Source organism: Mastacembelus armatus, unplaced genomic scaffold, assembly GCF_900324485.2.
Source record: "Mastacembelus armatus unplaced genomic scaffold, fMasArm1.2, whole genome shotgun sequence".
Classification (NCBI taxonomy): Eukaryota; Metazoa; Chordata; class Actinopteri; order Synbranchiformes; family Mastacembelidae; genus Mastacembelus; species Mastacembelus armatus.
The window spans coordinates 459691-487663 of record NW_022872883.1 but is presented as its reverse complement, the minus strand read 5'-3'; the positions used below and the strand labels follow the sequence as shown (position 1 = coordinate 487663).

Here is a 27973-nt window from a genome sequence, read left to right as displayed (position 1 = left end):
TCCGAACGGCCGCTGTGTGTGTCTGTCAGTGTTTGCTGGAGCTGCAGAGGGAGGCCGTGTTCCTGTGGACCAGCGAGTTGGAGAACGTGGCCACTCTGTGCTTCAGGGCCTTCGAAGGATCCGACCACAACGTCAGAGCGTCTGTAGCCAAACTGCTGGGAACTCTGTTGGCTGCTGCTTTGGAGCCCCGGCAGCCCCCGGGTACGTTCCTGAGGGACAGACAGACTCTGCTGCAGAACTCCTGCTCTGAACCCAGGTCTTTAGGTCTCTGCTACAGGTCTGGGCCCAGTCTGGGACTAGACATTTAGCTGTGGCAGGAAGTAACAGGGAGCTACATTAATTAATGTCCTGGTTAAGCAGCGTGTGTTTAGAAACATGATGGATGTCTTTGGTTTTTTCCCAGCAGCCCAGAGGCAGGGTGGGCGGGGTCCGAGCTCCCTGGATGAGGTGATGGATTTGTTATCTGGGGGGTTCCTGCGGGGCGGGGTGGGTTTCCTGCGAGCCAGCGGAGACATGTTGAAAGGAACGAGCTCCGTCAGCAAAGACGTTCGCATCGGCGTCACACAGGTGGGTGATCATTCACCTGAGGGCCAGACTAAAGCCACCACTCCATTCTCACCGCCCCTCCCTCCCTCCTGCTCCTCCTCCTCAGGCCTGCGTGGTCTTTGTCTCCACCCTGGGCGGCTCCTGGCTGGAGGCGAACTTCCTGGCCTTCCTGTCGCTGCTGATGGAGCTGGCGTCCCACGGCAGGGCCACTCAGACTCCGGCCGACGCCGCGCTGACCCGCCGCTGTGTGTCCTTCATCCTGAGGAGCACCCTGGGGTCTCTGCTGGGAGAAAAGGCCCAGACCAACGCGGCCAAACACCTGTGCCTCACTGTGGCAGCGCAGAAACGAGGCATCGGTGAGTCCGCATCCCTGCTGTGTTTATGTCCTACAGCTTTTATAGACTTACCAGGACTGTACAATGTTATAGTGGAAGTACTGTACACATAGATGGAACTGTGTGTGTGTGTGTGTGTGTGTGTGTGTGTGTTAGATGCAGCTGTGACTGATGGGAACGTGGAGACCAGAGGTTCGTCTGCAGATGTTTCAGCCAGTCAGCATGTCGTGGTCTGCTGCCTGCTGGAACTGGGAAGACTCATACAGGGACTGGGATCCACTGCCGCCCCCCTTCTGATGGACAGCAGCACAGGTCACACACACACACACACACACACACACACACAGACTGTCCTGCTCCTGTTGGTCAGTGGGAAGGGGCAGAGTTTAGTCGTGTGATCACAAAGTGCTGATGTGATTTGGATGAACCTTGATGAGATGATGCGGGGGGCGTTGTCATGGAGACTGAGCTGATTAAAAGTTTGATCTTTAGCTGCTGAAAATCTTCCCGTGGATGTTTTTCATTTCCAGTGTCAGTCTAGGCGTTGACGTGCTGTCCTGTGGCTGTTCTTACCCACAGTCCTCCTGGACACGGTGATCTCCATCCTCCTCCACCCAGCGGCCTCCGCCCGACTGGCCGCCGCCTGGTGCCTGCGCTGCGTTGTCATGGCGATGCCATCCCAGTGCTCCTTGCTGCTTGACCGCTGCGCCGAGCGGCTGGTGGCGCTGAAGTCTTCACCTGAAGCCGTTGCCGGGTACGGGGCCGCCGTCGCCGCCCTGGTGGCCGCGGTGCAGCACTGCCCCCTGGGAATACCACACACCAAAGGCAAGGTGGGCAAAGAAAACAGCAGGTCACATGACACAGTGTAGGTCACAGCAGGTGATGTCAGCGTGAACTAACAGCATGTAATGTTACAGAGCCTGACCTCCCTAACCACGACGAACCAGTTACTGTCAGTGTGTCTGTGTATGTGTAGGTGGTCCTGGGCCTGGCTGAAGACCTCCTCCGTTCAGCCTCTCAGAACAGTCGGATCTCTCTGCAGAGGACCCAGGCCGGCTGGCTGCTCGTCTCCTCGCTCGTCACCCTGGGTACGACTGTGTGCACGTGTCCGTCATGGTTCCTCGCCTTAGTGGTGTCAACTGTGCAAATGCAGGTCGGCACATGAGCTGTAGGGACAGGAAGTCGAGTCAGCAGCAGGTTTGGGTCCAAAAAATGTGCAACTGACAAACACATTTTCTATTTCCTGGCGCTGTCCCTCCTCCAGATAAACAGGAAGTCCCAGTTTGACAGTTTGAAGCTGCTGTTGTCTACGTGCGGTCTATCAGTGTGACACGTCATCTGACGGCATCTTGCTGCCAGAATATTTGCCTCGTTTCTCCTTTTGAGTTCTGGTTTTTCTCTGTGTCATGAAAAGCTGAGATGAGTTTGGATCCCCGGGGCCTTGAATTGGGGGGTGATTGTAAAGGCCGTTCGTCCAGAGTCAACATCAGTTCTGAAACCTGAGGTCTCGGTCAAAGTACAGGAAATAAACCTCTTTGACTTTATTGTGTATTTATCGTGTTCCCTTTATGTGTCCAGGCCCTGCTGTAGTGGAGCACCACCTGTCCCGCCTCCTCCTCCTCTGGCGTTGTGTGTTTCCTGCCTCACTCAGGGAGCAGGAGATGGAGCTGCAGCGAGGGGACTACTTTACGTGGCAGGTTACGCTGGAGGGGCGTGCTGGGGCGCTCAGCGGTCGGTACACCTGTCTAACGCCTGCCCGTCGTCTTCCCTGGCGGAGAACTTGGTCTGATGTGTGTGTTTGTGTCTGAACAGCCATGAAGAACCTGCTGCTGTGCTGCAGCGAGCTCGCCACCGATGACGTCATCAGCCGCCTGCTCACGCCATTGGCCTGCTCTGTGGCCCTGCTCGCCAAGTCAGTCCCTGATTGGTTAGGGCTTGTTGTGGGTTTGCACAGATCATATTAACAGTCACTTGTTTCTGCTTCCACAGTTGATTTTACAGTTTCTTTACATTTCAGCAGCTTTTTCAAATTTTATGATTTGACATAAACACAAACCCACAAATAACTAAGTGTCTTTGACGTTGGAATCATTGAAGTGGTTTTCTTCATTTCTGGGCTGCAGCTGCTTATTTCCCTGGTCACTGACTCTGACTCAGATCAGGGACTTTTCTCGTTTCTTCCTTCGTTCCATCAGTTTCAGTTCTACAGCTTTTCTTCACTGTTAAAAGCAGCTGCTGGTTTCTGTGTGTCCAGGCTGCCGGCTCTGCTCAGGTCCTACGGCGGCTCAATCCGGAGCTGGTCCATCGTCTACAGGCTGAGAGTCTACGAGCTGCTCGCTGTGCTGCCGCCGCACACCTACCAGGGTAACAACCAAACTGTAAACAACACACAGCTGTTGTCAGTCACCTGTTTCAGCTGCCTGGTGTGATGATCATTTATCTCTTTGACATAATTTACACACCTGGACCTGCTCTGCCTCACCTGCTCCCTGTGTTTGCATGTTCCCTTGGAAAACACTAAAGACTTTCACCCAGCAGAGTCACAGGAGCAGCAGATACAGGGATTAGTGATGTCCTGATCGATAATCAGGCCGATTGAGGTGTTTTTTACCTGGTTGTTTTGGGAGATTACCCAGAATTCAGCTGTGATGTGCAGCAGTTCTCGAGGTTCAACACTTCAGTTTGAGACGAAGTCTAAAACGTCATCACAGAACAGGGCGGTTCCAACGGTTCCAGGGCGCCAGGGTTCGTTTGTTCCAGTTGGATACTTTAAATAAAGTTTTCTTCTGTCCCCCCCCAGAGAGCTTCGGTCTGGTGATGAACCAGCTGGTCTCGGATCTGTCTAGTCAGGACAACCTGAACCAGCCATGTTCAGAGCTCACCCTGCTGCCCCCTCTCTGTCACCATGACGACCTGCCGCTGGTCGGCCCCGCCCTCTACGATACCGACCACAGATACATTGAGGGACAGGTGAGGTGATGATGTGGTTGTGACAGGAAGTGACACTTCAACCATCTTTAGTTCTGTCAATGAGTTAAGGTGTGTGTGTGTGTGTGTGTCAGCTCCACAGCAGCAGCGTGGGGGGGGGGCTCTCTGGACAATGACCCCTTCAGTCTGTGTGACCGGACTGACAAAGTTCCTGCTCCTCTTCCTCCTCCTGCCGCTCTGACTGCCGCCGCCGTCCGTCTCTTTGGAGCCGTCTTTCCTCACATCATCTCCCCTCAGAGGTAGCACGGGTTAACTAGAACAGTTTTGGGGGGGGGGGGGGGGAGGGGGGGGGGGGGGGTTTCTCAACGCTTAATCCCAAGAGCATCAACACGAAGAGAAAGATCGAGACAGCAGGGAGTTTTTTCTGACGGCGTCAGTGCTGCTGCTGTTACCTTGGTGGCGGCGCAGCGTACGGCCATGGACCGGTCCGTCAGACACGCTCTGGCTGCCTTGTACACGTCACGGTGACACGGCACGGCACTAAGACCCAAACCTTTCAGGATCTTCTCCACACTCAGCATGATCTCATATCGGCCCTGAGACTGACACACACACACACACACACACACACACACACACACACACACACACACACTCAGATCAAAGAACCAACAGTCGTGTCTGCTCTGGTTCCTGCAAATACTTCACAGCAGGAACGTAAAGGAGAAGCTAATATAAATATAGATATAATATAAATATATGAAATATCTGCATTCACACAGAAGGACCCAGAAAACCAGATCCAGACGAGCTTCATCCTTCTCCTCAAACTGACTTGATGCTTATTGAGAAATCATCCAGCAACAAACCTCGGCGCTCTTCATGGCCTTCAGCAGGTTGGCCAGCGTCTCTTTGAAAGAGCCGACCAGCATCCGACCGAGCTGCTCGTACAGAGCGCCCAGACACGCAATGGCCGCCCTGAAACACACACACACACACACACACACAGAGAGCAACATCAGTAAACTGCTGTGAACTGAAGTGTTTTCATTAATTTGGTGACTTGGTTTATTTCCCACTAACACACATTACACTGAGGACACCACATCCATTGGTGCTGTCAGTCTCTGGATGGGATCTGGACTCAATAACACACACACTGAATCAGCAGCTGCCTGTAGAGTTCTGTTTTCCCATCTTTCCTGTGTGCCGTGAAGGCAGCCTGACTTACAGCCTTGTTGGGAGACCTGACGGCGAGTCGTCTTTGCTGCGGATGATGTCATTGCACCTCTCCACCAATAGGCTTGAAGGTACAGGGTCTCCCAGGCGGTAGAGCAGGGCCAAACACTGGGCCAGCAGGCAGCGGGTCGGCGGACCGGGAGAGCCAATCAGAATGGTCGACAGCTGGTCAACCAGACGTCGCTGGTTCTGTTTGAGATCGGCCTGAGAGACGAGAAGCATTGAGACAGTTACAACCATCAGAACCTGCTGGTCGGATCTGCTGTTAAACGTACGTGTGTCAAAGTGTCCTCACCCTGTCGGCGGCCGGGAGGAGCTTCTTCAGGTGGTTCAGCCAATCGAAGACGAACTCTGCCCTCTGAGGCTCGGTCAGCTGGTCGCACGCCGCCTCGTCCAGCAGGAGGCTATGATCGCCCTCCATCGCTGCTCCTCAGTGAGGACGGAACCTGCCGGCCTGCTCCGTCATCCTCCTGGACCAGAACACAAAGGGGGACCAACGTGTGACAAGCATAAACAATGAGGCCCGGGGCTGTCAGCTCAGCACAGAGTCCCCGGTTCAGTCTGATGGCTCATTACTCCGTCAGCTGAACCTGGGTCAGTCCATCTGTCAGAACCAACAGCTGTGCCATTAACAGAGTTAGAAAAAGTTTGATTCCTTCTTAATTTAGATGTTCTGATAGTTGAAATGTGAGACAGGAACAGCTTTGAAAGGACTCGGACTCAGATTCAGCACCAGGTTTTTGTGTTGAAGAGCTGTGCTGCATTCAAATGTTTCTCTGTGGGCAAACAGCAAACACTGTGTTTCTGGACAGAACCACACTGTCTTTGTGTCCCACTGAGAGCTAACAGAGCGGATCGGACCGGAACAGGACGGGGAAGACGCAGGATGAATCTCTGAGATTCCCAGACAAAGCAGCTCATGAATGATTCAGCACATGGTCTGTTAGAGGACTAAAAATAACTGGGCCCCACAGAACAGCAGTCTGCACCAAGGACCACTGGATCCAGATTTGTTCCTCAGTCAATCATCTGTTCTATGAACCAGAGAAGATCCAGGCCCGGTCCCCAAAGTGGGTCAGCCCAATGATTTCAAACAGAGAAAAGTGTAAATTAAGTCTTTAGGTTTAAATATTCAAATCACTCACCTGACACCTACAAACACAACAGGCCCGGGACCAGACAGCTTAAACCACCGGGTTCTCAGGGGCGGGTTCGGTTGTTTTCAACCTTTTTACCTTCCAGGACCCTCAGGATCCATCCTGAGCTGTTGCAGCTTCATGCGGACCCGCAGAGCCCGACCCGGGTCAGACCCGCTTAAGCTGAACTTTCCCCGGACACATTGACTTTTAACGCAGCTCGACAGGATGAACAGGCTCCAGTTTTCCACACACACAAACGCATCACGAATCGGGACCAGCCCGCGAGAGAACCAGTCCGACACCGCAACAAAACCGCATTTCTTCGTTTGCGTTAAAGACGCGGCGGCTGCTAGCATCGGGGGCTAACCCGGTTAGCTGCCGGGCAAAAGTTCAGACCCGAACCGGGACAAAACGGAAACTAGTTACCTGTTGGAGCCGGTTAAAGGTGGATGATCCAGGTCAGTGTGAAAACTCCCGAATAAAAAGTTTAATCCGGTTTATTTTGATTATTTGTTGTGAAAGTGTCCGGTCAAACAGCTGAGACCGGACTGATCCGTCAAGTCAGCGGAAACAGCAACACATCCGCTCCCCGTTTTTCAAAATAAAATGCACACACAAAACCCAAACTAGGATGAGGCATTTCACCCACAATGATCATCGGACATCACCACTTTAGATCTCAGCCTATAATTTATTTGTCATTTCTTTATCACTACACTTGGATTAATGTTGTAGCTTTAGTCTCCACTCAAATGAAATAAAGTTAAAAAGGTTTGTATATTTATTACACATTAAAAACTCTAATTAAAAATCTATTTATCCTGTTCACTTTATTGTTTAACTTTACACAGTGAATGATGTGACAGAAATAACATCCATCCACACAATAAGAGAGTAAATAAGGAAAATAAAGATGGTGTCGACTCATTTAAACACCATTGATTTCTCATGTTTGAAAACACTCAGGATGAGCTTTTAAACATCTATTTTTATTTATATTATTATTTATTTAATGCCTGCATTAACAAACAGGAGCCTCCTGCTGTCACTAGGCCAAACTGAGTCTCACTACAGGGGCCAGAGGCCTCCATAAACAGGACTTGGCTGCAGACACGACAACAGCCTCAGCAGTCTAAGGTTGGGAACCTTGGCAGGTTTCTGGTGACGTTCATGGGGTTGGGGTTCGGGGTCAACATTGACATTTACTTTCAGAAAAGACCAACAACATCCATCCAAAGTTCGACTGTGCTCAGGTTCTGGTTCACCGATTATTGACCTTTGGATTAATAGTTCATCTTATTGACTCCACATAATATTGTGCAAAATATTAAACTTATTTATTTACTTTAGACATAAATTTTAACAATCACGTCTGTTATGAACTAATTCTTTTTTAGTTTTTGTTTCATCGGTTTTTAGCTTTTAATGCGAAATCAATCTCACTTCCGGTCTCACAAACGCTTATTTCCGCTAACTTGGCGTGTTTTACCGAGTCGATTGACGAATCATCGAACACGAACCAGGAGCCACGGACCGTGAACCGGGTCCATGAATCGGTCCGAGCCCGTTAGCCCCGCGGAAAAGGTTCGAAATGTGAAGAGTAGAGAGAAAAGATAAAAAGGTTCGCCAGTCCGGACCAATGAATGTTAAAACGGCCCAAACAGGCCGGGGGGTCGATCGCGAACAGCAGATCGGGGGGCGGACTAACGTGGCAGACAGGACTAGAAGTTTCCAGCAGCCCGTTCCAGGTTTCTCCGTGTCCGTTATCAGCGGGAGCGGGTGTCGTTCTTCCGCCTGGTACCGACTGACAAGTTGTTGGCCAGCAGGTTCGGTACCGGCGAACTGCGGGATGTTCGGCTGTCTGGTCGCCGGCAGGTTGGTGCAGACGGACGCGGTGCAAGTCGCCTCGGACAAGTTCGTGTTCAACCTGCCGGACTACGAGAACGTGAACCATGTGGTGGTGTTCATGCTGGGCACGGTGCCGTTCCCCGCCGGCATGGGCGGCGCCGTGTACTTCTCCTTCCCGGACCCGGCGAGCGGCGGCCCGGTGTGGCAGCTGCTCGGCTTCATCACCAACGACAAGCCCAGCGCCATCTTCAAGATCTCCGGGCTGAAGGCCGGGGAGGGCGGCGCGCACCCCTTCGGCGCGGTGACCGCCTCGGCCGCGTCCCCGTCCGTGGCTCAGGTCGGCGTGTCGGTGGAGGCTCTGGAGCAGCTGGCCCAGCAGATCCCGGTGTCCGGCGCCGCCGTGTCGACCGTGGACTCGTTCCTGCACTTCACCCGGAAGATGCTCGACAGTCTGTACAACTTCGCCTCGTCCTTCGCGGTGTCGCAGGCCCAGATGGTGCCGAACCCCACGGAGACCTTCATCCCGTCCAGCTGCATCCTCAAGTGGTATGAAAACTTCCAGAGACGGATGGCCCAGAACCCGAACTTCTGGAAGAGCTGATGAGCAGGAGGACGATAAAGACTATGAGCAAACAGAGTCTCCACGGTGCCTCCGGGTTCTAATAAAGGTCTCTGCTGGTCTGCACCCGGATCCTGTCTCATCTCTGAGCCTGAATCTGCACCTCAGCTGTTTGAAATACAAAACACTTTTCTGTCCTGTGGCAGCTGTGACTCAGAAACCTGATCAGTTTGTTCTTTGGGTTGCCAGGTTGTAGAAACTTTTTTGAGCAGTTGAGGGAGACCTCTCCACACACACCTTAGCCCCTTCTGCAAAACAGCTGCAGCACATCTGGGCCCAAATTGTCCTGCCTGAGAGGCTGCTAAAGGAGGATGTTCCACAACCTGGCAACCCAACAGGTGTTTGTATTCAATTTTACACGAATATAAAACGTTTATTTTGACAAGAGGCGTCTCCAGGAAACAGCAACATGTTTGATTTCTTGGTCTTAGATCCGTGTCACGTGATCTTTAGCTGCAGCTGCTGAATCAATGAAAAGAGGAAGATTCTGTGTGCTCTGACGTCACCAACAGCCTCCTCCCTCTGTGATTGGTCGGCTGTGGGCAGGTGAGAAAGTGGGCGGGGTTTAGGTTTCTTATTTATCAAACAAACTTTTATTCTCATGTGACCAGCTGAGCCCCACCCCCTGAGCCTGCGGGATGGAGAGCCGCCTCAGTCTGAATCCAGATGTGCGCCCACTGGCAGATGTTTCTGAGTTCTTTTTTAACCGCAGGTCGTCGTGTATCTGCAGATGTCGTCTCTGGAGGTCGTGCAGACATTCGTGGCTCCACACAGATCAATATTTGTCAACATTATTCCTGCCAACCTGAAGAAAAAGGACAAACTGTTATATTTTTTAGTTTTTCTATAATTTGTAAAATCTGAAGTGAGTTCACACATCGAGTTTCAAACTGTGTCACATCAACATGGATCTGCTTTTCACGCTTTTGTGTCTGATTGATTAAAAAGGAATAATGAAAGACTTCTTCAGTGTGTAAAGACGATACTTGAAATGAACCCAGTTACTAAAAAAATCAAATCAGGCAGCAGGAGGCCACAAACACAGACTCAAAGGGGAAATGATTCGTGTGCAGCCTCCGTGTTGCAGCAGGGTTCACTCCAAACAGCAGAAAACTGCTGGTTTGCTAGAAGGAAAAAAAAGTTATTCAGCCTTGACTCAAACCACGAGAAGGGAGAGTCTGAATAAACGTCTCCCCTGGCACCACAAAAGTCTCAGTATCTCTGGGTTTTAAAGGTTCTACTAAACATCCTCTGGAAAAATCCATTTACACACACACACTGTATTATTATTATAGATGCAATGTGTGTTTACACAGAAATCATGTATATATAATTTTTATACACTGCACTTACATGTACACACTGAACCACGTGACATCCAGTGACGGGTCCTTGGATATACAGAATATACCTGACACCCCCAGGAGCCAGACTGTTCAGTGGTCTTCAGTCCGTCCCTGACTGTCTGGATTCTGTTGTCCCGAAATAATTTTAGTTTCCTAATAAAACCTTTCACAATAGATCCACAGGTAAAAAACAGAATATTAGGACATATTATTTGTGATATCAATAAATATATTAAATGAATAACATTTTTTTCTTTTATTTTCAAACACTGATTCAGCAAATGTGTAACTTCACTGTAGGAACTTTGTGGAACTTTCTAAAATGATGCAGCAAACGTCAAATATTTGAGGAAAAGACGAAGCAATAAAAAAAACAAGCAGATGTATTTAATGTTTTATTTTGAAGGTTCTGACAGGAAGTCTAGCCTCAGGAGAATCCATAGGTGGAATCATCTCAAGTGCTCCATGGGGAGAGTTGGAACCGGTCTGACCAGACTGAGCTGTGTCTCACCTGTGCACCTCAGGCAGGTAGAACCTGTTCACCAGGGTGAGTCCCTGCAGGTGTATAAATGAGCTGAGCAGGTGAGTCAGGCAGCAATTCCCAGGTGGATCAGACGTGCACCATGTTTCAACTGCTGCTGCTCGCTGCCGTGCTCCTCGGAGGATACGTGCTCCTCACCAAGACTCTCTTCAAAAGGTCCAGGTGTAAAGGAAATGCAGCCGTGGCCGGGAAGACCGTCATCATCACAGGTGAGTCTGTCTGTCCGTCATCGTCACAGGTGAGTCTGTCTGTCCGTCATCGTCACAGGTGAGTCTGTCTGTCCGTCATCGTCACATCTTTTTGATCCTAAATGTCCGTAATGACTTAAACAGAACATTGAGGCAGAACTGTCTCTACTGTGTCAGTATCTTTCACACTGAGTCAGTTTACATGCAGGGACAACGACCCTGATTCTAACATATAATATACTATAATCTATCAGTGACAGAGACCAAGTACTTTCACTCGTGGCACATTTTGTTGGTAACAGTTTTACTTATTCGACCACTGGAACAACGTGTCTTCTCCCTGCTCACATCTAACATAGTGTTTTTAGGAAACAAGTGAGATTTCACGAAAACGATTTAACCCACGGTCCTGAGCAACGGTTCAAGGTCTCCGTTATGCTGGTGCTTTAAAAGTAATAACAGTAGAACTGAGTGTTTGTACTCTGTCATTAGTCTGCACCGTGTAGATGTTGAGTGGCTGAATATTTAAACAGGTTGAGGCGGTTCAGTGACCTCGGTCCGACCCACAAGCACCAATAATTCTTGATGTTGATGTTTCATGCAGGAGGAAACACTGGCATCGGGAAAGCCACAGCTCTGCACCTGGCCAGGAGGGGAGCCCGGGTGATCCTGGCCTGCAGAAATCAGGACAAGGCCCAGGCCGCCATCACAGATATACAACAGGTGAGGAAGAGCACCTGGATGGGACCGAGTCAGGAATGTCAGTTGATGCAGGTTAAGAGACTGTCCTGTTACTGAGCCACATTCACAGGTTCTTAAAGTCTGTGAGGTTTCCTGAGGATCAGGATCAATTTTCCCTTCACTGTCAGGAACCACACAGCAGGAAAACACACTCAGCTGGTTAAATACACCTACTCCGGTACTGCACTTCAGTCCAGTTCTGAGGTATTAGTACTTTACCTGAGTATTTCTATGTTGTGCTACGTCATCCTTGGACTTCACTACATGTCAGAGCCAAACCTTGGACTTTTTACTGCTCTAGATAAATCTACATTTACCTGTGTTGGACTTGCTGGCACATGGAAAACTCAATTTCCCATGTTGAAGTGTTTGCTATTAAAAGTATAATATCAAAGTAGTAGTGGGTTGTATCTCAGCAGTGAAAATAGTGAAGCATCAGCTGAAAGAGAGAATCAGAAGTTGTGTTGAGTGAAAGGAGGTGAAGCAGCTGATGATGGACTGAGGAATCAAATTTGCTCATTTCAATCTGCTCCAAGTTTCACTGTTTTATCTGCAACTGACCTTTATTTTCCCAGGAAACAGGAAGTACTGATGTGGTCTACATGCACCTGGACCTGGCCAGTCTAAAGTCTGTCCGCTGCTTCGCTGAAACGTTCCTGAAAACCGAGTCCAGGCTGGATCTGCTCATCAACAACGCTGGTACACAAACACAAACACAGACATCAACACAACAGAAGGTGTTTTTCAGTCTGAGGAAAGGGCAGCACGTCACTTCAGACTCAAGCGTGAAAACAAGTCAAATCTCTTTTCTAGACATAGAGAAGAAAAAGGTCTGGACCACATCAGGAGAAAACTCAGAGTCCCCGAAAAACAGGCAGGGTGCCGACAGATTCCACTCACATTGTTACCTGCCACAGGTGTGACCTTGCGTTTGTCACAGGTCTGAGGCATGGACAATACCTGGAAAGAGACACACCTGAGGTCGACTGCAGCCACAATTAAATTATTGTTGGCAAACAAAACGTTCTCAGTGAGAACAAAGGTCTTGAAAGTCTGTGCACCCGTTCCCAACCAACATTTTATTGTCTCCTGACTTCCTGGTGTTTGTCTGATATTTACAGGCTGTTAATGTTTAGAAGGGGGACCTGAGGCTGCTGGCTTCAGGTTCAGGTAACAGAACCTGATCCAAACGTGTGACTGTACCGCAGGTCTTGTGGCCAACGGCTGGACAGAGGACGGTTTCGGCATCGAATTCGGGGTGAACCACCTGGGCCACTTCCTGCTGACCTGCCTGCTGCTGGAGCGTCTGAAGGAGGAGGGGGGAGGACGAGTGATCACCCTGTCCTCCATGGCTTACCAGTGGGGACACCTCGACTTCGAGGTGAGCCCCACACACCTGAGTCAACAGACGCACAACAGATACACAACCTACTGTGCACTTGGGCTTTTGACTGAATTCTTGACTCTGATCTTTATCAGTGTGTTGGTGTGACGTGCTCTGTCACACATCTAGTTACGTCATACACACACGCAGGTATGAACCTGCCGTTTGTCCCTGACCAGCTGAGCAGCTGCAGCGCACACACATCATGCTGGAGCAAAGGCCGTCATACCAGAGGGCTCACTCACAGCACAGTGTGGGTTTAAACACGGGTTCCACAACATTTTTTAAAGGTTGCTTTTTGGCATTTTGGTGACCCAACCAACTCTCCCTGCCCAGCCCACATCCAGTTTACATAAGAGTTCAGACCGTTTGCTCAGTCCTTAGTTAGGCAGCAGTTACAACCTCGAGTCTTTTTGGGTGTGATGCAAGTTTCCGAATGCTCTGTTTGTTCAGATGAACTTAGGTGACGTATGAATATGGATGTCACATCAATACAAAGTCAGACAAAGTGCAGCTCACAGAGATAAAACTGACCTGTGGCTTCACCCTCTCAGTATTTAACTAATTCACTGTAAACACGCAGGCTGTAAAAATAAGGTCTGCACTTTTTAAAGCTGTCTGTGCCCCTTATGAGACAGTCTTTGAATAAATAAATATAAAAGTATATCTAACCGAACGCACAAAGTTCAGAGAAGTAAATAAAACAGCTTCCTGCCTGCACTTCTTTGGTAAATCAAAGTTCTAAGAAAAATAAACACACGAACATGAACCCGGACCTGGTCACCAACTGGAACCACAACCTTCACTACAAACTCAATTATGGGCTGAGGAATGTTCCCATGCGTCCTGAGCTGCGTTCACATGTTATGCTTAAATGTTTCTATCAGAGATCCCTGTCAACTGGGATTTGGCTGACTTGACACACTGGTTTTACACAACACCTGAGGCTGAGCAGCATCTTCTTTTCCACAGCCAAAATAGCTCCACACAAAGGGCGTACTGTTCCTCTGTGACACCAAAGCTTCCATAGCATCTGGTGCTGAGGAGCCCGAGGCCATTGTACAACAGGTACAGCGTGCTCTACCCTCGTTTATCGTTTATGTGTCACCTGAAGAAAACAGTTTGTGTGGGAAACATTCAGCAGCCACAGGTCTGAGCCAGGTCTGTGAAAGTTTCCTCCCGATATTTGTTCTATGAAAAGAATCCAGTCTCAATAACGAGCAGATGGAGCCAATTTTCCCTCTGTATTTAAATGCAGCAAACACACGTGGATCAGAGAGAACCCACAGCTACAACCTGATCCAGTATATCTGGTCAGGTGGTTATTCAGGTGGTGATGTATTTATTTGGTCACGTTGTGTAGTTTGTGTTTGTCGATTGACTCTGAGCCGTTGTCAACATGATAAATGACCCACAAACATCAGCAGCACTTTGTCACTGAACTGTTTCCCCGTCACTCAGAGAAAACCGACCCAGGTCTCTGACGACCGCACACATCATTCCTCACGGTCCGTGTCATCACCTGGCCCAGTGGTGTCACGCCACCTGTCACTCAGGTGATCCTGTGTGTGTGTGTGTGTGTGTGTGTGTTTTCAGGCTCTGGCGGTGAACAGACACCTGGGCACCGGCACGTACAGCTGGCAGTTCTTCCACGCCTACTGCAACAGTAAACTGTGCAACGTGCTCTTCACACACGAACTCGCCAAGAGGCTGAAAGGAACCAACGTCACCTGCTACAGCGTCCACCCAGGTAACAGCCTCACCTGTCTGCTCGGGCCTGCTTCAGCTCAGCTACAATGATCTACACCCGGTGTTTAGGTTTCGTCCTTCCACACAGCTGTTTTCAGAAGCCACCTTCTTTTATCGTCAGTTGTCAAAGTCCAAAAATACTTTTGCCAGGAAACATAAGTTGTCAACCATGATTTCGGTTAAAAAAAACAACAATAGCAGAGCATGGGGGGATCACTGGAGGCCGTGGGGGCCCGAGACATCTGAGGGCCCTGGGACTGTGTGTGGGCCACTCAGTGAACCATCACAGGATCTTTGACTGTTGGTCCTCAGACTGTGGCTCATCTTTAAACCTTGTCTCTCCCCTGCAGGGGTCGTTCACACAGAGCTGTCCCGCAACATCGGTCTGTGGCAGAAGGTTTTCATCGAGCCCGTGGCCCGGCTGCTGTTCTTGAACCCAGAGGAGGGAGCACAGACCACACTGCACTGTGCCCTGCAGGAGGGAATCGAACCTCTGAGCGGGCGTTACTTCTCCTGCTGTGCCACGCAGGAAGTCGCTGCCCACGCCCGGGACGACACCGTGGCCCGCAAACTGTGGGAGGTCAGTGAGAGACTCTGTGGACTCTCTTAAGGTGGACTGACCAGCAAGGACACTAGAGCTTAGTGTCCTATCGCAAAGTGGAACAGCACAGTTCAACACTGAACATCAGCCCAAACCATCAGCCTGCTGCTCTTCTCTTTTTACTCTCCCTCCCACTGAAGACAGAAATCTCAACCTCAGAAAAATACACTTTCATTTTCACCAGCTCTTCACTTTCCAGTTTATTTCCCAACATTCCTACAATTTCTCCTGAAAATGAATCAATCAGATCAATAATAACTGACAGTCTGTTGTCAAACAGTAATATTGAAAATGTCATTGTTCCAGGTTGTCAAAGAAAAAGCTGCTGGTTTTCTTCTCTCTCAGACGGGAAAGTGAAGTTTGGGCTTTTGTGCTTTAAAAAAAAAAAAAGAATTGATCCATCACCAAAATAATTTTGTCAATAAACTGATTGATCAACAAATCGTTGAATGATCTGAAAGAAAACAGAGAAATTCTGAGGCCTCAGAGAAAGTGAGACCAGACAATGGGACTGTTTTCACTGAATAAATGCTTCATCAGTTATTAAACCATCAGGTCAGTTGATACTTTCAGTCCCTGGATTTAAAGCCTTTGACTTTTGAGGCTGAGTTGGTGAAACAAAGCTGAACCTTCATGTGATTAAATAGAAACTGGATTTTTTACTTTTCTACCTGTGAATCATTGTTCAAACCCACATCTGGAGCCTTCAGCTCCCATAACACGCAGTAACCTGTGTCGTGGATGCTCGTCGGCCTGGTGGTCACCAGAGGACGCTCCGTTCTTTCCAACCGTGACCTGACGACAACAAAACCTCCAGGTAAAGTGAAGGTTCAGTCAGAAAACAGAAGGGACCAGGTCCAGAAGGAGAGAACCCGTCACAGCTGTTTAAACTTTGTCTGCAGCAGTTTTTAGTTGTTCTGCTCTGAGCTGTTTGAGGAGCCAGAGCAGCAGAAAGTGCTGATGTTCCCAGATGTCAGTTTAAACACGTCACAATATTTTGGACTCGTGACTGGGCCAGTGTTTCATTCTGCCCCCTGTACAGTCCCCTGACCTGGAAGAACCTGGTCAAAGCTGCTCTATTGATAAAGTTTGGACTGATGCATATTTTAGCACGTCCTTCACTTTCCCCTGATCCTCAGAGTCAGAACCAAACCTTTGGACTTTTCATTAAAAACACAAAAACAGCTCCACAAACGTCACTCAGCTGTCAGGGCTTTACCTCTGGTGTCTGCCGCTTTCTGACCAACACGCTGCCGCAAAAACAGATCAGACGCTGAACTGCTTCATTTTTATTTCTCCCAACTTTCCCTGATCTACTGATGTTAGCATGTTAGCCTGTTAGCATTTTAGTCTGTTAGCCTGTTAGCATCTTAGCCCGTTAGTGTGTTAGCCTGTTAGCATCTTAGCCCGTTAGTGTGTTAGCCTGTTAGTATTTTAGTCTGTTAGCCTGTTATCATTTTAGCCCGTTAGTGTGTGAGTATATAAGTCTGTTAGTTCGTTAGTCTTAGTGTGTTAGCCCGTTAGCATCTTAACCTGTTAAGGATGTTCGCCCGTTAGTCTATTAGTCTGTTAGCATGTTAGCCCGTTAGCATGTTAGCATCTTAGCCTGTTAGCGTGTTAGTCCGTTAGCATGTTAGCCCGTTAGTCTGTTAGCCTCACTTGTGGAACAAACTTCCTGAACACCTGAGGTCTGCTCAAACTGTCAACTCATTCAAATCCGGACTGAAAACACTGTTGTTTACTGCTGCCTTCAAATAAGCATGTTAGCATGTTAGCACGACACCGCAACAACAGCGCCCTGAGTAAAACCTGCTAACCTACATTGGGTCTAGATTTCCGCTGACAGAGAAAAAGTCCCGTTACTCACATGTTTTCGTTAAACCGGAGATTTACTCCGTGTCAGACACCGGTGAGTTGGCGGATAAAATTAAATCCGACGGCCAATCAAAAGCCGAAGCCTTCTTCTTCTTAGGCAGGTTTCAGGCGCAGTAGCAGGGAAGTGTGTAGCTCTATCGCCCCCTGTGGTGATAACTGAGAAGGTAAAAGGTTCATTTAAAACCAAGAAGAAAATGTGGTGGACGAACATCTTAGTTGATTTTGCACAGCTGGTTATCATGATGAGAAAACTTCACATACATTAGAGTAAATAGAAGACTGAGTCCAATCAATAATCTATAACAGCTTAAAACAAACTGAAGGGAAAATGAGTTTTGGCTTCCACCTTTAAATGTCTTCCCGTGGTTCTATTTTTCTGCAGCTCTTCTTGTAGTTCCTGCTAAAATCCACCCGATGGCGCCATTGCTTTAAAAACAGTAACAGAAGCAACGAGAAGAGTTTATTACAGGAACAGTGAACTTTGTTTCAGATTCTTTGTTATGATGTTTCTACATGAATGACTCAGTATTTGTTTGTTTTGTAGGTTGAGCACTCAAACAACTCAACTCATCTGGATGGAGCACATATTTCCAGGTCAAAGGTCACTAAAGAAGGTGAACCCACTGACTGCGATGAGCAGGTGGTGTTGGACCAGTGGCCACGCTTGGCACTGCAGTGTCACATGACACAGTCACTAGAAAAGGATCAAACTTCAGCAAACTCCACGACCCAAACGTCGCACATGTGACCACGTACACATTTCTAACAACCAAACATGGATCACATAAGTAATAAACATCTGAAAACGGTGCCATGCTGTGCTAAACCAGACCAGTGCAGGATGGATGGAGTGGAACAAAAACCAAAAACACACAGAGGTCAGAGTCCTTGGGGGTTTACCAAACCCACTTACATCCACTCCAGAAAATAGACCGGCCCAGCTCTGATCAGTTTAACACACTGCAGCGCTGCAATTGAAAATCAATTGAGGGATGATGAATGGGGGCCATTAGGCTGCTGTGGAGCCAGGCTGGACCCAGTAAATAAAGGCCCGTGATAAACATGGCAGTCGCTTCAGTCTGAGAGCCGGAAAGACGTCCGTTAGCCAGCAGCAGCGTGTCACAGCTGATTAATGGCCCCACTCTGAGAAGACCCCTTAAGACTATAAATTACATTTCCAATGGTTCCTTAATGGAGGAACACAAATCATCCACAGCAGCAGCAGCACAGCGAGAGGAGAACCCTGAGTGTCCTGGGCCAGAACCAGGACTAGGTCATCTACAAAAAACGTCATGTATTCGCAGTCAAAGAGACTTTGCCTTCAGAAACATCAACAAAACAAAAAGGATCCAGTGTGTTGGAGTGCGGGGGGGCAGGAACTGATAATAAAACAGAGCCTGGGTCAGGTTAGGTCAGCTGGGCTGTCAGTAAAGTTTGAACTGTTTGAATTAATCAGGCACCTCCATCCAGATGGTGGAAGCTTCTCAGGCAGTTCCCCCTCGGCCCTCACTAGCTGGTTAGCTGGTTAGCTGGTTAGTCAATAGCTGGTTTCATGTTCTGCTCAGTCACTGTATTTAAACCACAGAAATCACTCAGATCATTAAAATGGATTTTTCCCTTTCAGACCAAAAAGAACCTGAGCCTCTTTTCTGATTCGTCATGGCCCAGATGTAAAAGGCCTCACGCTCCGAGCAACCACATGACGTGGTTCATTTAGCAGCTATGGGCCCGTTCACTGGTCCTTGTCAGCCTGAGGCCCAGGTGTCCCTTATGTTCTGTGTTCTGGACCTGGTGTTTAATGGTCCAGTGAGGGAGCAGAGTGAACTAACAAAGTGATGAATACAAAGACACAGTGAGCTCCAGTAAAAGTTAGATTTGGAGTGTTTTATTTATTAATGTAATAATAATGATAACAACAATACCCAGAATGCAGCGTAACCTTCAGTCAGTCCAACTGATCGGAGAATCTATTGCAGAGAATAATCAGTTATAAAAATATCTTCATCACACACCGACGGTCGACTTGGTGGCTGATTTTATTTCCTCTCCCCCCAAAAATCCAAATCTAAACAACACAGAGGTCGGACTCTCAGAGGAGGAACCAGGTTTTTCCACTGCAGGAGCTGAGACGACGTTTATCACATCAGTTAATTAACGAAACAGAACTGGATCCCTGCGGACTTTTATTCTGAAAGGTTCGATTCATCGACCTTAATGCTTTTCTATATTTTTCTCTTTTCAATATTTATTGTATTTGCTGATGTTTTCATTAGGACTTTGTAAAGCTCGTTGTTAGGTAATTACTGAATTTATTAATATTATAACGACAGAAAACCTTTCAAAGTGATTCTTATGAGGCTCATTAAATTTAAAATGCATCCAAAGTTATTTTTATAAAATATGGTGTTTACACCAGAGGGGTTTCTGGGAAATGTAGTCTAAATGTGTATTTAACTTGTCAGTGTGAACTTTCTGTATAGACTCTGTAGTTTTTATTTACTAGTTTACTGTTTTGATCGTTAGTCCATAGTCACTTATTCTGGAAGGAATCACTGTACGGAAAAGGTGAGGGCCCTTCACAATAAAAGCTGAAACGACTCTGGAGTGAACTGTTTCACTTTTCACCAACACACAACAATCCAGTTTGTTTCTTTCTTTTTGATTCAACAGCAGCTTATTCCCGACTCCACTGTGAGTTTGAATTCTGACAATAATTACAAATAATAATCAAATAAAGTGACTGTTGTTCATCAGAGGCGACCAATCACCTGCAGTGATTCCAGCAAACAGAGATAATGTGATAATAAGGCAGCAGAGGATAAAGTGATACCCAGAGGAGCTTGAACACAAATCTGATTATCAGCACAGCGAGCTGCAGTGGAAAAACACGCTGAGGGAGAAACGACATTAAAAAGAAGTGATATTTATCTGCTGAATGATTCTGATCAAGGTTTAATAAGTGGCTGAGATGGAAATTTGGCTTTTTATCACCACGTGCAGTGAAACACCATGTCTATCCAATAAATACAGAGATTTTAAAGACAGTGAATCATATAAAACCAGTTTATGATTCAATCAATCAAATCTCTGATCATTTTGATCACATCCTTCTTGTAATGAAGTCGACTCACGAGAAAAATGCAGCTTTTTCAGTCTTTAGGTGTTTTTCAAATGATTCGTTTCTAACATGTTGTGAATCTAAATGTTATTTGAGCTGATGTACTGAAGCTCAGTCCTGCCAGGACAAAGAAAACCGATGGATGAAATGTAAAAAAGCTTAAAACAAAGTTTAAAATCTCGACTTTGTGGAAATAAGTTGAATTTATACTTTAATGGATTGAAAGTCAAAATTACACAGCAGTAAGTCATTTGTCCTGATATGTCCTGATTTTGTATTTTAATATTCATCCAGCTTTTATTCTTCATTCCATTCGTGGCAGAAATGAGTTTCCTCATGATAAATATGTGTGTACAGATGTTTGGTTAAATGAATTCATTTGTGCTTTTTATGAATATTTTGCCTTTAAATAGAAAGCAGGATGTGAAACCATCGTCTTTAAAATAAAAAAGACAAAAAAATGAACCCCAGGATTTATCTTTCTACTTTTTCTACATCTTGACAAAAGGAAATAAAAAGTAGGAACCTGAACAAAACCTCCTTAAACCCAACACAATAAAAGACATGCGCCAAAATGAAAATTGTAAAGATTTTGCCAGTATTTATAATATCATAGGAACAATACAAGATTTGATTTTACAATCCATTTTTCATCCCTCATTTTTCCAAAAGCTGTTTTTGAAGTCGAAGATACCCAATGGTCTCAGAAAGAGTCAGTCTCTGACTTCGGAAAACTCTTATTTTGAAATACTAAAAATAGTTCTGAGAGTCTAAAAACTCGAATTCCATTGGCTGAGGGCTGAAAATCATCCAAGAGGAAGTTATTTTATTCTGAAATATCCAGTCACTGATGCTCAGATCATGATTTGGGTTTTATTCTAAATAAATGTACGACCTTCCTGTCTGAGACCGTCTGTTTCCTGTTCATGGCTTCTTCTTCTCAGCACAAGAATCTCCAGGAAAAGTCCAAAAGTGACTCTGCAGGTTCAGACCAAGACATGTTCCAGTTCAGCACTCGTGACGTCTGCCGTCTGGTGCGTGGTGTCGGGGATGGCGGCGGTCTCATCCTCTGTGAGTCTGAAGGCACTTGATGTCACGGCAGAGGGTGAACTCTCCTCCTCGGTCCACCGCACACAGACGGATGTCAAAATAAAAGTATTTGTTAAAAAACTGACCTCCGCCCTCCTACAGGAGAGAGACAGCTCATCCATCCAGCCAGCGGTACAGTACTGCTGATCCGGGGGGGGGGGGGGGGGCATGGGGAGAGGGTGATGGAGGTGGTGGGGGGGTCAGGAAAGTCCACATTGAACTTTAGAAACTGAATCATAAAGTTTCACTGCGCAGGGTCACACTGTCCGTCACCTGAAGTCACTTCATTAACACAAGGTGTGAACCTGCCTTCACCTGGGAGAAACCCACCAATCAGAGGCCGCCAACAGCACCTGCAGGCAGGACTGAGCTCCTCAGTACCATGGCTCACATAAACCACATAAAGCACTGGGATCCCTCCCTTTAACAGACCAGAACTACATGCTATCATTTGTGTACCCGCGGTCTAGACAGGTGCATGATGGGAACAGACTCCATACAAAGATGTAAGAGCTCAGCACTTTAGTGTTCGAGGAGCTGTGGCCTTGTCTGAAGGGATCTGGTTTGTGTGCACGACCCTGTTTTAACGCTGAAAGCAGCAGTTCTGTGCTTTGCGGCTCTGAGCTGGAACCAAAAGGCCAACAAGGCTCGCTGGAGACGTGATAATGCAGGAGGACGCTGAAGCACGAAGCTGCAGGCCCAGGACCGAAACATGCTGATGGAAGCTTTTCAGCATCTACATTAAATCCTCTGGTTTTATCCTGTGGTCTCACCCTGGTTAAATTAAGCTTCTTCTTCTGTCGACAGGGACACAGATCACTGAGTTGGGTTTTTATAATCAGACTGAAGCAGATGTTTATGTAATCACATCTGCCCAACACAGTTTCAGCCGTAACTCTTTCATTTCTGTTTTAAAGAGCTGGACAGGAAGAGAAACGAGCTCCATAACAAACTCATTCGAATCAACCTCCCGCCCGAGCACCAAAATACCAAGCCACACGTCAACGTCAGGAAAATACCGAAAGGTCACAGCGCAGCCTCGGCCCCTACGGCAGGGCCCAGGGTGAAGGCGGCGTTCATCCGTCAGACTCATCAGGGCCAACACCACAGGGAGGCCGCGAGTACATTTGAGAAACATGGCGTCCACACAGTCGCTTAAAATGTCCGACGGCTGCAAATCACAGCAACTTAAAACAAACGTTTTCTCTTTGGCCTGAACTTTAGAATTGAAATGTGAAATATCTTAAAACCTGTTTTTATTTATCCATGATGTCATTCATGTGTTTATCTTCTTCAGTTATTGTGCTGTCATACTGCTCGTGCTTTTATTGTGAAGCACTTGGAAAACTTTATTTTGAAAAACCTTCCTTTATTCCATTATGTACATGTGGGCGGGGCTGTGACCAGGTTGGATGCTGATCACACACCTGGACTTTTTCCTGTCTTTGTGCTAAGCTAGGCTAAAATGTCACTCAAATGTCGCACTGCTCCTTTAAACTTTCTACGTCATGAACAACCTTCCTTCCTCCACATGACCTTTGACCTTTTGTGTCAGCCATTCTGGCAGGACAGGAGCTTTGGCAGTGGAGCAGGAGGGAGGGAGGGCGAGGGTGATGGTGGAGGATGATGGGACTGGATGAGAGGGGGTGGGGGGGGTCACCTCTGCCGGCCAATCAGAGCCAGAATGATAGTGACGGACAGCTGCCATATATGGGGCGATGAGGGTGAGGCGAGCGACCTTAGATCTGTATGGGGAACAAAAGAGAGAGAGAGAACTGCTGCTGTAAGAACAATAATCCACATTAACCCACATTACTCAACATCATCCCACAATTCTTGCTTCAAATGCTGCTCAACCTGAGGTCTGCGATCCCACGAGGGGTCAGGACGTGTTTACATAAATTCAGCTGCACAAACCTGAAGGTTTTTTGACCTCAGAGTTGGTGAAATACGCAAAACAAGTAGATTATAAAATGAGCCTGAACACGTTAAAGTCCGTGCTCAGTTTCAGGTGGGAACTACGGAGGCTGGCGTCATATTAAAGTCGCCCGGAAAGGAGGGAAATGGTCACATGACTGGAGGGCGGGTACAGGTGCACTCACTGTTGGGTGGAGGGTTTTTACATTCGCCCTCCTCGATGGTGACATCATCGATGGCGATGTCCCCCTCGATGCCGGAGCCCCGGACTCCCTCTATCACCATCTGCCAGACACAGAGACAGGAAGCTGAGAGCGGCACTCACCTGGGCGGCAGCAAATTTAGGACAATCTGAAAGAGGAACTGCAACATCACCAATAATCAATAATCAAATCAAAATTAGTCAATTCAGAGAGAGACCTAATATCCAGCAATTAATAATTAGGAATCAATTTCTAAGCAGGTTCTGGTGTAAGAACTTCCTTCTTTGTGTTTTGTTTATCAGTTCATTGATCAGACAAAACTTGACCTTTAGGGCGGCATCAAAACCCGACACACAAAGGCCTCCGTATGTTTCCCCAACTCAGTCTGGACTCGGAGGCCTGACGTGGTCTGTGGAGAACTGGTTCGTACCTGGAAGGCAGAGGTTGGGTGGATGTTGACCTTGGCTTGTCTCCACCGGTCTCCTTGGTTCCCGTTTAGACTCCAGACCGAGGTCTCAGTCACCGTCTGACCCTTCTGACGTAGGAAGACGTTCAGAGCTCCTGCGGGACAGAAACAGGGTCAGAGGCCTAACGCTGGTTTACGCTGCTTTCACACAGACGTTAAAATACCAGGGGGTGTGGGTGGTTTACAGGGTCCAGCTGGAGGAACAGATTGAGTGTTAAAAGAGATTAGGCTCCAGAACCCAGTGCAGTGGTTTGTGATTGTCACAGACAGGACTGCACAGGTCTGGAAAGTCCTCGCTGCAGCTGTTTTGTCTTTGGTCATCGGCAGAAAACCAGTCCTGGTTCAGGACAGAACCAGCGTTCTATCTAATCCACTCAGAACGCATGTACGTGACTGGCCTCGCTAGATGATGTCACAGGAAACGTTTTTCTCTGTGCGACACTGAAATGAGTAACAAACACCTGAGGTCGAGAGTCCGAGTGTGAAATGAAATTTACTGCACATGTCGTTCAGGTTCAGACGTGTCAAACACCATCAGCTCATAGAGCAGGATAATCCAAGAAAACACCTTCACTGACGTCTGATGGTCACTGGGATTATTTAACGTGGCTTCATGACCAAAGAGACTGTGAGGAGCATCCTGGGTCTCTGTTTTTTTTATTTAACATCTTTTTAATTTTTATTTTTAACTCTGGCGTCTTTTCTTTCTGTTACTGGATGTTTCCACCTGTTGCTGACGGACTCGGTGGTTTTTAAAGTTCTTCAGGACACTCGCTGATTCTGTCTCTAACTTCTCTCAGGTGTTTAACATCATAATGTCCTCACACCCCCTGAGTGGACGCCGTGCTGCTGCAGTCTCACCTATGTGTTTCCCGTACATGTGGTAGAAGAAGGCGAAGCAGTAGGTGGGGTGGTTGGCGACGGAGGAGGAGGAGGAGGAAGAGGAGGAGGAGGCGGAGGCGGTCTTGGAGTTTGTGTTGAAGGTGGGAGACAGCAGCCGGGCTTTGTCTCCCTCCAGCCGTGGCCTTGACGTCTCAATGTACATGTAGAAACCTGAGACGCAACAACACAGGACAGGGTTAGAGGTCAGAGGTCATGGAGCAAAGAATTACAGTTATGATAATTCACACACACCTGCTCTGCTTCTTTTCTCCTGTGGTAAGACTGAGACGTGTGATCAAAGTGCTGGGACGTGGCTGTGACCTGTCATTAGAGTCGAACTGCAGCTGAGGCCACTTTAAGGGACATTACACTGTTTGTGTCGCAGCCTGACACATCTGCAGGGCGGACACACCAATGCTCACTGCAGACCAGATGTGGATTCATCCGCTGCTGAAAATAGTCCCCAGCAGATGTTTCGTCCTGCCTGATGAAAACTACAGGAAGACTTTTTTAAAATGTACTTCTGCAGGACCAAGAGGGCACTTGGGGTTTCCCTGGTTCACTCATAGTTGGGATTTGCGGTGGGTGTATGTCCCTCCACCTCAGGGCTGGGTCTGATGGCCAGGTGTTGACAGCCAATCACATTTCATTATTTGGCTCCTTCCCGCCTGGAGCAGCTGCAGCAGGTTGTGAGTCACGAGCTGCATTTTGCTGTGTGGGTGTTTTCCACAGCTGGACGACGGAGGCGGCAGCTGGCTGCAGGACGTCACGGCGCTCACTGAGCGTGAGCAGTGATGAGCTACAGTGAGGGCTTTGTTACTGCATGAGGTTCTCGAACGTCTACAGCAGAACCTTCAGTTTGGGTTTGTCCCACAGCCACAGTCACGTTGTGTCGGACCTACTGTGACGGGCTGCTCTGACAGCGTTCACGCCCACCACCCCTGAAGTCGCTCACCGACTTCTCTCAAAATTCAGACCCTGTGACTAAAAATAAGCTATAAATCTTCTAAACTTAACGCAAAAACCTTTTGTTTCGACTTTTGTCTTCCTGCTGGCTCCTCACACCCCAACGGGACAAAATAAAATAATCCTCCCACCTTTTGGTCCCAGTTTGTGACGCTGAGACACGTCTGACATGTTTGACTGTGAAATGATGTTTCTGAGCTAGAGTGCGTTTTAATTTCATATTGTTTTAAAAATTACAAATTAAACTAATAATAAAATGTCCTTTCAAAGGAGATCATCTATTAAAACAATACATTAATCTATAATCAATCTGATTGTTACATTACAGCGTAAATGAAAGTCCCTGGAGACTGATCCATAAACTAAACTACAGACAAACTCATGACTGTCTGAGCTCAGATGTATTTTTACTGGATTAATTAATTATGTATTTATTTATTATCATTTTTATTGTTTGTGCTTCGCCCCCTGATGGATTTCTTCCTTTATTGTTGCTGAACATCTTCAAAAATCACGTCTTGTTTATTTCTGACATGAAGTTTTAATATTTCTGTCAGAATGAAATCATCAAATAAGCATCTCAAAATATCTCAAGCTGACATGTCGCTGTTGTTTCAGGGTTTCAAAGTAAATGACCAAACTGAACCATCATCATCTGCAAACTGCTTTAACTGGGACAGATGCTGCTGTCGTCTCTGCCTACAGGCCCAGAGCACAGTCGCCTACTTAATGTCCAGTGTTGATGGAACAGAGACACTTCAGACACTTTGTGTTTGGGACGTGGTGCAGGAAGTGTTGAAGTGATGACGTGTCCCTGTTGGACGCGTGTTGCTGCTGTTTGACAAGTTAAACAAGTTTTTTTATTTCTGCCTGTGAAACACTTTTTAGTGTCTGATTTAGAAAAGTGCCAGCTGCTATTTCACCTTTAGCCTTTAGAGTTTATGACACAGACGATTAAAACTGTCAAGAACAAAAACAGGTTTATTTCCACTGTACTTGTCATTAGCATCGGTAGCTTTCTACTGTACTTTGTGCTGTTTTTATTGTTTAAGAAACATCAGCGGTCACTAAATGTCTGACTGCATTAACTGCAACACACCAGGAAACTGACCTTAAATATGAACACGGTCACTGGTGAATGCTGGTAAATTGGGTTTTTAATGGAAATGTCAACTGGGATGGTGAGAACACAGTCACCTCCCACTGTGGCGTAACTGGAACACTGTATTTCCAGTGCTGGGGTGGGATCACACTGGTTTTATCCACATGTCACCAAAGAGCCTGCACATGATCCTGATCCTGCAGAGTATCGATCACTAACACTCACTTTATAGAATAACAATATTGGGATAGAGAGGAAATAAGCAGGAAGTCTGGTGTTTTCATGAAAACTCAATTCATAAAACTGGACCTGATCTTATTTAGAACCTAACCCTCCTCCAGTCTTATATATTTTATTATTATCATTTAATGTGTTTTGTTGTTTGATCCACAGAACCACAGTGGGTTTCCTCTGCACCGATATGAGTCTCAGTGACAGTTTGTATCCTGCAGACGTGGTTCTTCCCTGAACACAGCACAACAGAAAACTGTTTAATCTGCAGCAGAACAAAACTCTGCAGTGTGTTCGTCACTCTGCTCTCATTCAGTCAGAGAGGACTCGGCTCCTCGGGCTGCTTCTCTGCTCATTTTTATTTTCTGCGTCTTACTGTGGGCGTCGTCAGCGCTGAGCGGACCAAACCAACTGGGTCTGACACAGGGGTTCCTAATGATAAACCGACTGGGTCCGACACAGGGGTTCCTAATGATAAACCGACTGGGTGTGGGTGTGTGTGCGTGTGCGTGTGCGTGTGCGTGTGTGTGTGTGTGTGTGTGTGTGTGTGTGTGTACCCTGCTTGGAGCCGTTGTGGTCGGAGCTTGGCCCGGTGTTCGGGGTGTATTTGGTGTCTCGTGAGGCGGCGCTGTGTCGCGTCCAGTCAAAATCATCAGTTTTGTCCTGAGAGAACAAACACAACGCCTCATCCTCGAAACCACACTGGAACTCCCCTAAACACAGACACACACAGTCACTGCTGGTTGGACCTCAGACACATTAGGATGAAGAAACAAGAACATCCTGAACATTAACCTTCTTACTCAAGAACCTTCACTGGAAATTTGTCATTAAAACCTGAACAATTCAAACAACTCCACTTCTCAGTTCTCGTGTGGTGAATATACACAGACCTGCACATACCTGAACACAGGTGAACA

The 27973-nt window shown here is 47.3% G+C and overlaps 5 protein-coding genes and 1 long non-coding RNA gene across 6 annotated transcripts in view; 3 read left to right on the top strand and 3 right to left on the bottom strand.

Annotated features, from left to right (window-relative positions):
* Positions 1–30: 30 nt before the first annotated feature.
* LOC113131297 (HEAT repeat-containing protein 5A-like) lies at positions 31–4102 on the top strand. The gene is made up of 11 exons (XM_026308415.2): positions 31–201; positions 404–567; positions 653–902; positions 1038–1193; positions 1461–1711; positions 1858–1969; positions 2460–2612; positions 2694–2793; positions 3136–3245; positions 3682–3851; positions 3944–4102. The coding sequence occupies exons 2-11, from the start codon at positions 451–453 to the stop codon at positions 3983–3985; spliced, it is 1461 nt and encodes a 486-aa protein (XP_026164200.1). The 5' UTR covers positions 31–201; positions 404–450; the 3' UTR covers positions 3986–4102.
* A 69-nt stretch (positions 4103–4171) lies between these two features.
* On the bottom strand, positions 4172–7139 carry LOC113131268 (HEAT repeat-containing protein 5A-like). The gene is made up of 5 exons (XM_033325106.1): positions 6614–7139; positions 5344–5518; positions 5041–5252; positions 4679–4787; positions 4172–4411 (listed from the first exon to the last, which is right to left on the bottom strand). The coding sequence occupies exons 2-5, from the start codon at positions 5467–5469 to the stop codon at positions 4172–4174; spliced, it is 687 nt and encodes a 228-aa protein (XP_033180997.1). The 5' UTR covers positions 5470–5518; positions 6614–7139.
* A 561-nt stretch (positions 7140–7700) lies between these two features.
* hikeshi (heat shock protein nuclear import factor hikeshi) lies at positions 7701–8726 on the top strand. Its single transcript, XM_026308425.2, has one exon. It carries the CDS (start codon positions 7827–7829, stop codon positions 8634–8636), a length of 810 nt encoding a protein of 269 aa, XP_026164210.1. The 5' UTR covers positions 7701–7826; the 3' UTR covers positions 8637–8726.
* Positions 8727–10598: 1872 nt separating this feature from the next.
* Positions 10599–15387, top strand: LOC113131302 (dehydrogenase/reductase SDR family member 13-like). The gene is made up of 6 exons (XM_026308422.2): positions 10599–10750; positions 11334–11452; positions 12046–12169; positions 12679–12851; positions 14451–14604; positions 14954–15387. Exons 1-6 carry the CDS (start codon positions 10624–10626, stop codon positions 15211–15213), a joined length of 957 nt encoding a protein of 318 aa, XP_026164207.1. The 5' UTR covers positions 10599–10623; the 3' UTR covers positions 15214–15387.
* LOC113131303 (uncharacterized) lies at positions 11452–17156 on the bottom strand. Its single transcript, XR_003295791.2, has 3 exons — positions 17072–17156; positions 12032–12166; positions 11452–11909 (listed from the first exon to the last, which is right to left on the bottom strand). It is a non-coding gene; the product is annotated as an uncharacterized LOC113131303 (long non-coding RNA).
* A 4295-nt stretch (positions 17157–21451) lies between these two features.
* Positions 21452–27973, bottom strand: part of LOC113131265 (MAM domain-containing glycosylphosphatidylinositol anchor protein 2-like) — a 42237-nt gene continuing 35715 nt past the window's right edge. Inside the window, exons 13-17 of the mRNA XM_026308342.1 lie at positions 27611–27766; positions 24734–24925; positions 23837–23967; positions 23389–23488; positions 21452–23031 (exon numbers count right to left, since the gene is read on the bottom strand). Of these exons, the coding sequence (XP_026164127.1) occupies positions 22943–23031; positions 23389–23488; positions 23837–23967; positions 24734–24925; positions 27611–27766 (668 nt within the window). The 3' untranslated portion in view covers positions 21452–22942. The remainder of the gene's footprint in view (positions 23032–23388; positions 23489–23836; positions 23968–24733; positions 24926–27610; positions 27767–27973) is intronic.

Excerpts from the sequence above, each read along its gene's own strand:
- LOC113131297 (XM_026308415.2), top strand. The coding sequence starts at position 451 with ATGGATTTGTTATCTGGGGGGTTCCTGCGGGGCGGGGTGGGTTTCCTG. Across the intron at positions 1,194-1,460 it reads TCTGATGGACAGCAGCACAG|TCCTCCTGGACACGGTGATC; the intron begins GTCACACACACA and ends TCTTACCCACAG. Across the intron at positions 3,852-3,943 it reads ACAGATACATTGAGGGACAG|CTCCACAGCAGCAGCGTGGG; the intron begins GTGAGGTGATGA and ends TGTGTGTGTCAG.
- LOC113131268 (XM_033325106.1), bottom strand. The coding sequence starts at position 5,469 with ATGGAGGGCGATCATAGCCTCCTGCTGGACGAGGCGGCGTGCGACCAG. Across the intron at positions 4,788-5,040 it reads TCAGGTCTCCCAACAAGGCT|GGCGGCCATTGCGTGTCTGG; the intron begins GTAAGTCAGGCT and ends TGTGTGTTTCAG. Across the intron at positions 4,412-4,678 it reads AGGCCATGAAGAGCGCCGAG|TCTCAGGGCCGATATGAGAT; the intron begins GTTTGTTGCTGG and ends TGTGTGTGTCAG.
- hikeshi (XM_026308425.2), top strand. The coding sequence starts at position 7,827 with ATGAATGTTAAAACGGCCCAAACAGGCCGGGGGGTCGATCGCGAACAG.
- LOC113131302 (XM_026308422.2), top strand. The coding sequence starts at position 10,624 with ATGTTTCAACTGCTGCTGCTCGCTGCCGTGCTCCTCGGAGGATACGTG. Across the intron at positions 11,453-12,045 it reads CCATCACAGATATACAACAG|GAAACAGGAAGTACTGATGT; the intron begins GTGAGGAAGAGC and ends TTATTTTCCCAG. Across the intron at positions 12,852-14,450 it reads GGGGACACCTCGACTTCGAG|GCTCTGGCGGTGAACAGACA; the intron begins GTGAGCCCCACA and ends GTGTGTTTTCAG.